Below are 9,353 nucleotides of genomic sequence, written 5' to 3'. Positions count from 1 at the left end.
GTGCTAATGACACCTTTTTAGAAAGCCGGTGCCTGGGCTGCCTGCATCTCGGCCCCAGGGCCGGTTTGAATCCGGGTTCCTCCACTCCTGATCCAGTCCCTGGCAGTGCGCCTGTGAAGTAGATGGTGCTCAAGCACCTGACGCACAAGGAGGAGACCCAGATGGAATCCCTGGCCTCTGCCTGATCTGGCCCCAGCTGTGCGGCCATTTGGGTGCTGAACAGTGGATGCAAGATCTGTCTCCCTTTCAGATAAATCTTAAAAAATAAGTAAGTGAACATGCAAAGAGGTAGTGCTCTTTCATAACTGTTAGTCTGACAGGAGACAAGGCTTGACAAAAGTTTTCCATTAGCATTGCTAGTTGAGTGAATTTCCTAGGAGGCTGACTACAGGCGTCATTCACAACAATTTCCAAGCAATGGGGGGAAGTAAACCATTTCTTAAAGTAATGGGATCTCTTTGACGCTGTTTAAAGCCAACGTTTGTTATTAACACTTACCCATGGATGGAAGCCATTACTGACCTGCAGGGCAGAATCGCTGCTCTGGCCCGTCATATATTGACAGGTTTCTGTTTACAGGTATGCTGTCATCCTTTAAGGTTAAGTGTGCTGGCTGGTCATGTTCATGATTAGTACCACTCAGAGCCACAGACGACAAGAGGTCAAAACTGATCCGTCCATCAGGTTTTGGATACTCAATAGGTGTGCAGTCCTTGGCTGGCTTGAGCCTGTCGGAGTCACTACCTTCAATGTTGATGAAGATATTAAATAAAAACATCACTGAAGTTCCACCTTAAGTATGTGTGTGTAGTTAACAGGCAGGAAGGTGGTATAACAAATAGGGCTTTAGTGCTCTTCTACTGTTCTTTTAAAGACAACGAATTTGTAATTCCTCTAATTAACCAAGTTGGAAACATTAAAAAAAGGTAACTCCACTAATTAATGGACCCATCCATCCATGTTAAATGATTATTATGTTCATATGCTCAAGTCAGAGTGAATTACCTTTGTGTTTTAGAGTCCACGGCTCCATTCCTCGGAGTATCCAGTAGAATATTCCAGTGTAAATCATCCCTCCATACACACCCAGTACTCCGTGGCAGGACGGCCTGATATTTCGGACGGCGTACAACTCTTTCCATACCCACGATTTCTTCAAGTTGTCCTCATACTCCGTTACATGGAGTCCTTTTATTAAAAACAAAATGGCAAGTCTGAAATTGCCCCAAAGCATATAGTATTCTGATTTTTAAGAAGTATTTGATGACTGAATTTCAGTACTGAAGAGCCATGTGTAAGCCTTGGCATCTTCTAGAAGGATAATCACAAGGGATCGTCAGAAAGCTCACAGGAATCATGTATTACTTTTTAGTTACATTTTCCTGAACCCTTATATACATAGGCATGTATTACATATAAGGATACTTCAAAAAGTTCATGGAAAACTTATTTTGGAGCAAAGAAATTTTAAAATTCATGCATAGTTTTTTTATATTTTCCATAAACTTTTTGAATATGTCTAGCATACATTTCTAGGCAGTGTGGCATTTGATTCCTTAATATTGGCAGCATGCAAAACTGGTTTCAAGATTCAGTGAAAGTAAAAAGGAAGCTTAAGCCTTATACTACCCATGAAAGTGAAAAATACTATGTGTTACAGGTTGAAAGGTATCCCCACAAAAAATATATTTTGAAATCCTAACCCCAGTATCTCATACTGTGACTTTATAAAAGGGTGGTTACAGATTAATTGAGTTCTACTGGAGTAGAGTGGGTACCCAGACTAATGTGACTGGTGTCCTTATCAGACACACAGCAGACAGCCAGGTGAAAATGAAGGCAGAGACTAGAGTTCGCCACAAGCCAAGGAAGGCCCAGTGCTATCTGAAGCGGAGAGAGGCACGGAAAGATCCATCTTCACAGACTTAAGAACATGGTCCTGCCAGCACCTTGACTTAAATTTATTTCCACTATTTATTATTGACTTAAGTAAATTTCCACTGTTTGAAGCCACCCAGTTTGTGGTATTTTGTTAGCGTAGTCCTAGGAAATCAAACCTAAAGCCTGGTGCAGACATTTAATATTTAAGGGCAGACTGGGTTCTTTTTGCCTTTCATTAACTGTAGTAACTACATTCCACAATTATCCCTTTGCTTCAGGTGTCTATCTTTAGTTTTTTGTGTTAAAGTGGCTGCAATACTAGTTGTAGGTGATCACAGTTAAAATATGGCTGTGGTTCAACAGGGAACAGTACAAGTAGACTTGAGAAAAAGTTCTATCCAACAGTTAAGAGTCCCATCTTGGCTGTTCCATGGACTGCACACTTGCCTTGTCTATACTCTACCTTATCTCCTTCCAGTCTCACATGCTAAGCCTCCATTCCTACAATGACATTTGAGGAAATAACCAAGTTACACACTTCTAAGTAGAGGAAAACTTATTACCTGTGGATTTAAGGAATGGGGTTCATTTACCAAATTATTGAGTTGCTACTAAATGCCAGGTATTTACAGTTCATAATGAACAAAAGTCCCTTCTCTCTTGACATTTTCATCCCAGTGGTAAAGGTGTACTTTTAATTCCATTTTTTCCATAAACTTTTCGAAGTATCCACTTAAAGAGGCCAGTGTTACTGGCATAGAGAGTAGTAAAAGGTGAAGTTAGAGGGGTGGGGAAGCGTCCTCTTTGAGAAAAATTGAGACATACTAGAGGCTCTTTTTAGATGAAGGCCAAAACTTTTACTCCACCATAGTAGAGTCAAATACCTGTGCTTGCAAAGCTTGCTAAGGAAGTGGTCGCTGATTTTGTCTTTTGCAAACTGTTTTATTTTCAGGTTGGAGAGTTCACTATTTGTGAGGTATCTCACTGTGTATATTAGATGTATGCAATGTAAATGCAGAACTTGAATCTGAAACAGTTTCTAGGTGGGTGGGACACTACCAGTACTATAATGCTTTTGATGTGAGTAAAAATTATAAAAATCTAATTATGAGAGGTCATGTAGTTGTTTAGTATGTATCTTAATAGTTTGCATAAGGGGAAAGATTTATATATATATATATATATATATATATATATATATAAAAATCTGTTAATGTCAACTGAAATAGACATAACCTAATAATTTATCCTTTAAACAGGAATTTCTTACCTATTGTTTTTGATTGGGGATTTTCAGTAGCTAGTTGGTTAAAAATTGATTCTGCTGCCAAAATTCCACTTTTCATTGCCGTGTGGCTACCTTTGATCTTGGGAACATTCATGAAACCAGGGCTGCAACCAATCAGTAAACCACCAGGAAAGGTGAGCTTCGGTATAGACTGAGGAAAGAAAGGTTCAGAATATTATTTACTAGCTCAGATTCTACAAATAAAATTGAATAGTTCAAATCGTAGCCTTTTCAAGTCTTCTAGTTGTAGGGAAAGGTTGAAAAATACATAAGCATACTAAGTTTCATTGTGCTTTGCACAGTGTTTTTCACACACCAAAGGTTTGTAGCAACCCTGTGTCAGACAAGTCTACTGGTGTTATTTTTCCAACACTCAGATGATTATTTTTTAGCAATAATGTATTTTCATTTTTAAAATTTTTATTTACTTGAAAACCAGAGACACAGAGTCAGAGAGATCGTCCATCTAGCTCATTCCCCAAATGCCTGCAACTCAGGGTGGGCCAGGCGGAGGCCAGGAGCCCAGAATTTGAGTCCCATCCCCTATATGGGTGGTAGGGACCCAAGTACGTGAGTCGTCACCTTCTGCCTCCCTCAGTGTACCAGCAGAGCTGGGACTCATACCCAGGCTCTCTGACATGGGATGTACGTAGACATCCCAAGCGCCATCTGAACTGCTACACCAGACATCTGCTCTACATTGTATTTCAAGTCTGAATTTACAATATAGAAATAAAGAACAACACCAAGAAGCTGGGAGCGTTACCTGAAGGCCACCTTCATTGAGAGCTCTGGCTCCATAGGCAATCCTTTTCCCACCTTCCAGTGTTGGCTGAATGCTGGGATGGTGTTTCCACCTCTGGAATTCTCTAAATGGACTCAGATATGGATTTTGGTAGTCCAGACCAACCTTAAAATATTTGTATTTAAATGTGAATATACTTTACCATGAGACATTTAAAAGTTTACTTACAGAGAACTGAGGAGTTGCAAGGCTGAGTGGGTTCCCTGACATTAAGAAAAATTAAATTCTGCCAGATTGTAGAAAAACTAAGAATCACCCCGCCTAATGCCAAAGTTGAGTTTTTTAAAGACCTCTAGAGGAAGGGAGGGGAGGGGAGACAGAAACAGCTTCACTCACTGCTTCACTCCTTAGCTGAAGCCAGGAATTCAACCCAGGACTCCTGTGGGTGGCAGGAGTCATTCCTGCTGTCTTTTGGGATCTGCATTAGCAGGAAGATGGGGTCAGGAGCTGTAGCTGACAACTGACCTCACCTGATCCGTGGTACAGACATCTTTACCAGGAGGCTAAATATACCTCAATTAGGCATTTTTAATTTCAAATTAAGATGTGAGCAATATTTATCAGAAGACATGTTAAATTTCTTGTATTCAATATGTGAAGAAATATATGTAGTAATGCAAATTAAAAATTATATAAAATCTGTTTGAAAAAAAGGATTGGCTGGTGCCACAGCTCAATATGCTAATCCTCTGCCTGTGGCGCTGGCACCCCAGGTTCTAGTCCTGGTCGGGGCGCTGGATTCTGTCCCGGTTGCCCCTCTTTCAGTCCAGCTTTCTGCTGTGGCCCGGGAGTGCAGTGGAGGATGGCCCAGGTCCTTGGACCCTGCACCCGCATGGGAGACCAGGAGAAGCACCTGGCTCCTGGCTTCGGATCGGTGCAACGCACCGGCCGTAGCAGCCATTTCAGGGGTGAACCAACGGAAGGAAGACCTTTCTCTCCTTTCTCTCCATCTCTCGCACTAACTCTGCCTATCAAAAAAAAAAAAAAGGAACAAAAAAGAAAAAAAGGATCAACAAAGATACCATGTGTTCATAATCAGCAAAACTTTAAAAATTTAGATTAAATCATTCTGCTCTGGAAATCAAAGTCCAAATCAGAGAAGTATCTGTAAGTGTCTCATATTTATGTTTTAGAAAGTTGTAATTTTTATTATTTACCCATAATAATTCTAGAAATAAATTTTTTTTTTTTTGGACAGGCAGAGTGGACAGTAGAGGGAGACAGAGAGAAAGGTCTTCCTTTTGCCGTTGGTTCACCCTCCAATGGCCGCCGCGGTAGGCGCGCTGCAGCCGGCGCACCGCGCTGTTCCGATGGCAGGAGCCAGGTGCTTCTCCTGGTCTCCCATGGGGTGCAGGGCCCAAGGACTTGGGCCATCCTCCACTGCACTCCCTGGCCACAGCAGAGAGCTGGCCTGGAAGATGGGCAACCGGGACAGGATCGGTGCCCCGACCGGGACTAGAACCCGGTGTGCCGGCGCCGCAAGGCGGAGGATTAGCCTACTGAGCCGCGGCACCGGCTTAGAAATAAATTATCTGCAGTTCTACTGATGTAAAAATGAGGAAAATGGATGTAAACTGCAGTTAGAAAACAGCACAAATGCAGAAAGCTGCCTTTTAGAAGTATTACTAAAGTGCTGACATTTATAACCACACCCTTTTCCTGGTAATTTTATATGACTGGTTTTAACTACACCACGGTGATAGACTGAACATTTAGCTAGGAGTCGGGACACACCAATAGTAAATGAATTTAACTGTGTCACCTACAAGATTAATCATGACATTAAATCACAAAGCTGCCACCAAATGCAAGGTGCGGAGACTCTTTCCATTTCTAGTAATCTTCAAGATGTAGTTTACGGCAAAGACACAGCTGGCCAAAGAAGGGGTCACGTGCAGGTTCAAACACAATGTGAGTTTCATTGTCAGTGGCAGCACGTCACAGTGCAGATGAACGCTGGAGGCACACAGCTTCATGACTCCCGCCTCTGTCACGTGTGTGTGTCTCATTTGATGTGTGCATTTGGGAATGATGGTTCACCTGTTCAAACTTCAGTTTTTTATTAGTAAAATAAAGCATTTTATATCCTCCAGATTTAAAACTTGCTTTATAATGCTGATGATGCTGTAATTCTAGTAGGATTTTCCTTAATGGGGATGTAACTCACCACAAATCCAAGAGCCACTAGAGGTTCACCTTCATTTAAATGATAGAGGAAAGAGCCTCCGTAAGTGTGTCTGTCCAAGGGCCATCCGACAGTGTGATCCACTCTCCCAGGCCGCCACTTCTTTTCATCAATAAGCCATAACTGAAACAAAGCGAAGTCAGCCACAAGTCCTAAGGCATTAATACAACTGGAAAACTATTAACATGAAAACACAAAAAAACTGCTTCATATGGCAAGGAAAATTGTATTACGTTAAATCTGAGTAAAGACACAAATCAGAAAACTAAGAGCTCTTTCAGACACTAGATTCTTAGACTGGTAAGACTTTCATGTGCTCATGGGAACACGACTGACTAAGAGGACTGGGGAGGGCTGGTAATGGCCTCCATCTCCATCTGGTGGTTGCCATGCTGTGTTCACTGTGTAAACAGTAAGATCTGATAAATTAGTAAGTCTCAAGGTTTTTTTTTAAGATTTTTTATTTATTTGACAGGTAGAGTTACAGAGAGTGAGAGACAGAGAGAGAGAGAGAAAGGTCTTCTTTCCGTTGGTTCACCCCTGAAATGGCCGCCACGGCCAGCTGGCGCTACACCGATCCAAAGCCAGGAGCCAGGTGCTTCCTCCTGGTCTCCCATGTGGGTGCAGGCGCCCAAGGACCTGGGCCATCCTCCACTGCCCTCCTGGGTCACAGCAGAGAGCTGGACTGGAAGAGGAGCAACCGGGACAGAACCCGGAGCCCATATGGGATGCCGGCGCTGCAGGCGGAGGATTAACCAAGTGAGCCATGGTGCTGGGCCCCAAGTCTTAAGCTTTAAAGACTCTCTGAAATGTTATCTGAAAATCAGTATTATGTATAATCTGATATCATGTGCAGCCTACCAAAACAAATAGCCTTTATTTGCTGTTTAATTTAATTACAGGTAGCATTTGAAACTTTGAGAATTAACCATAAAAACTTTTTAAGGAGCCTGTGTTATGATTTAGTGGGTTAAGCCACTTGCTTGCATCACCAGCATCCCATATTGGGGCCAGTTTGATTCCGGGCTTCTCCAGTTCTGATCCAGCTCCCTGCTAATGTGCTTGGGAAAGCAGCTGAGGGTCCCTGCACCCATGTGGATGACCAGGAAGAAGTTCCAGGCTCCTGGCTTCTGCCTAACCTAGCCCCAGTCATCGTGGCCATTTGGGGAATGAACCAGCAGATGGAAGATATGTCTGTCTCCTCTCTCTGACTCTGCCATTCAAATAAATAAATTTTTAAAGCAAAACGGTTATAATTAACATTTTACACTGTACTGAGCCTATAATCTGGGAAAACAGACTAAGGAATAGAGAAAATATGTCACAACCTGATGAAATTTTAGGTTGCAGATCAACATACTATGTCAATGTGTGTGTTTTATAAATTATCTTCACATTTCAATTTTGAATAAACATTCTTTGGAGAACGTGGGGCGTCCTACAAACCGCAATCTTAGTAGGGCAGAGGCATTACAATGGAACCAACAACCAAGATTCAAGTATTTTAAGACTCATTTCAAGAAACACTTGATAAAACAATTCCAAAATGGAGAAACAATTTAGACAATAATGGAATGTGGCAATACTTTCTAGAAGCCTCATGAAAAAATATCCCAAGTATCTTTAGTCACAATGAACATTTCAAAGTGAAAAATTTAACTGTGAAATTAAGTCAATTCAACTATACAGAAATTCAAATGAATTTAAATTCCAACTTTCAAAATTAAAATTGCAAAAATAAACCACATACCTCCTTCAGTCCAATCCCATAGGTTTGGGGTTCACAGTTGGCCCTCAAATCGAACTTCTTGTAAAGCTGCTTGGCTAGATGTCCATGGCAACCTTCTGCAAAAATTGTGACTTTGGCATGGAGCTCTAGTCCTCGCTCAAATGTTGTCTAGAAAGCAAAAACATGTTAAATGGCAACATTTGACAATTTAAAATATATTTTCATCATTTTGATCAGTTTTAAGCTGAACTGTGATTTAGGTATAGAAAAGATAGTAAAATAATACTTAAGACTAAATTCTATGAAAATTTTGAAAAAAGCAAACTCGTATTAAAAAAATTCTACAAAAATGAATATAAAGTAAAAAGCTCATTTCCCCACTGTTCCTAATTTTCCAGTCTTACCATTTGAAGCGAAAAACATTTAATAGCTTTTTTGTGAATCATGCCAGAAAACTTCCATGAATAAAAAACTATAAAGGCCTTTTAACACAGAGGATCATACTAAACATACTCCTTGGATTCTTGATTTTTTCCACTTTAATTTTACTTTTTCCCTATTGTTGAATATACAGTATTGTAAAACTGGAATTTTCCCTAGTATAAAAAAGTTTAATGAGTTTTTATCTCTATTCTCTCTTGCTATGTATTTTGTATTTGCCACATAGTAGGTACTCAGTGAAGTTACTGAATAAAATAATAAAAGTTACCGAATAAAAGAATACAGAATGGGGCTGGCATTGTGACATATAGGTAAAGCTGGCTCCCGGGACACAGGCATCCCTATAGTGTGCTGGTGTGAGTCTTAGCTGCTCCACTTCCAATCCAGCTCCCTGCTGGTCAACCCCCCAGTTGCCTGTCATAACCAGGGCTGGGCCAGGCCAAAGTCAGGAGGCAGGGGGTTCACCCGGACCTCCCGTGTGCATGGCAGGGGCCCAACTCTTTGGGGCTTCACCTGCTGCCTCCCAAGTACAGATTAGTATGAAGCTGCATAGGAAGTAGAGAAGCTGGGACTCAAACCAGCACTCCAATATGGGACTCAGACACACTGCTCCACATCACAAGCCCCTGAATTGTGTGTATCTTTAAAAAAAAATATTCTTAGGGGTGAACATCTGGTGTAGCAGTTAAGATGCCACTTGGGGAACCCAGTTCCTTTATCAGAGTATCTGGTTCTAGTCCTGTCTCCACTTCTCATTCCAGCTTCCTGCTGTTGTGCACCCTGGCAAGTGGCAGGTGATGACTCAAGGACCTGGGTCCCTGCCACACCTGGGACACCTGGACTGGGTTCCAAGCTCATGGCTTTGGCCTGGCCCAGTCCTGGATGAGGCAGGCATTTGGGGAGTGAACCATCAGATGGAAGGTCTGACACTCACTCTCTCTGCCTTTTAAATAAAAAAAATTTCTAACAAAGAAATTAAACATGTTATATCTACTTGCCTAAATAATTTTGAGCTCAAAGCTGC

General features: G+C 41.5%; 1 protein-coding gene across 1 annotated transcript in view; it reads right to left on the bottom strand.

Moving 5' to 3' along the window:
- Positions 1 to 9,353, bottom strand: part of ETFDH (electron transfer flavoprotein dehydrogenase) — a 29,396-nt gene that overhangs the window by 3,312 nt on the left and 16,731 nt on the right. Inside the window, exons 7-12 of the mRNA XM_062199348.1 lie at positions 7,910 to 8,056; positions 6,142 to 6,282; positions 3,936 to 4,079; positions 3,152 to 3,320; positions 1,006 to 1,188; positions 523 to 744 (exon numbers count right to left, since the gene is read on the bottom strand). Coding sequence (XP_062055332.1) covers positions 523 to 744; positions 1,006 to 1,188; positions 3,152 to 3,320; positions 3,936 to 4,079; positions 6,142 to 6,282; positions 7,910 to 8,056 — 1,006 coding nt within the window. The remainder of the gene's footprint in view (positions 1 to 522; positions 745 to 1,005; positions 1,189 to 3,151; positions 3,321 to 3,935; positions 4,080 to 6,141; positions 6,283 to 7,909; positions 8,057 to 9,353) is intronic.

Source organism: Lepus europaeus, chromosome 8 (assembly GCF_033115175.1).
Source record: "Lepus europaeus isolate LE1 chromosome 8, mLepTim1.pri, whole genome shotgun sequence".
Lineage (NCBI taxonomy): Eukaryota > Metazoa > Chordata > Mammalia > Lagomorpha > Leporidae > Lepus > Lepus europaeus.
The sequence above is the reverse complement of the archived record's forward strand: the minus strand, read 5'-3'. Positions and strand labels throughout refer to the sequence as shown.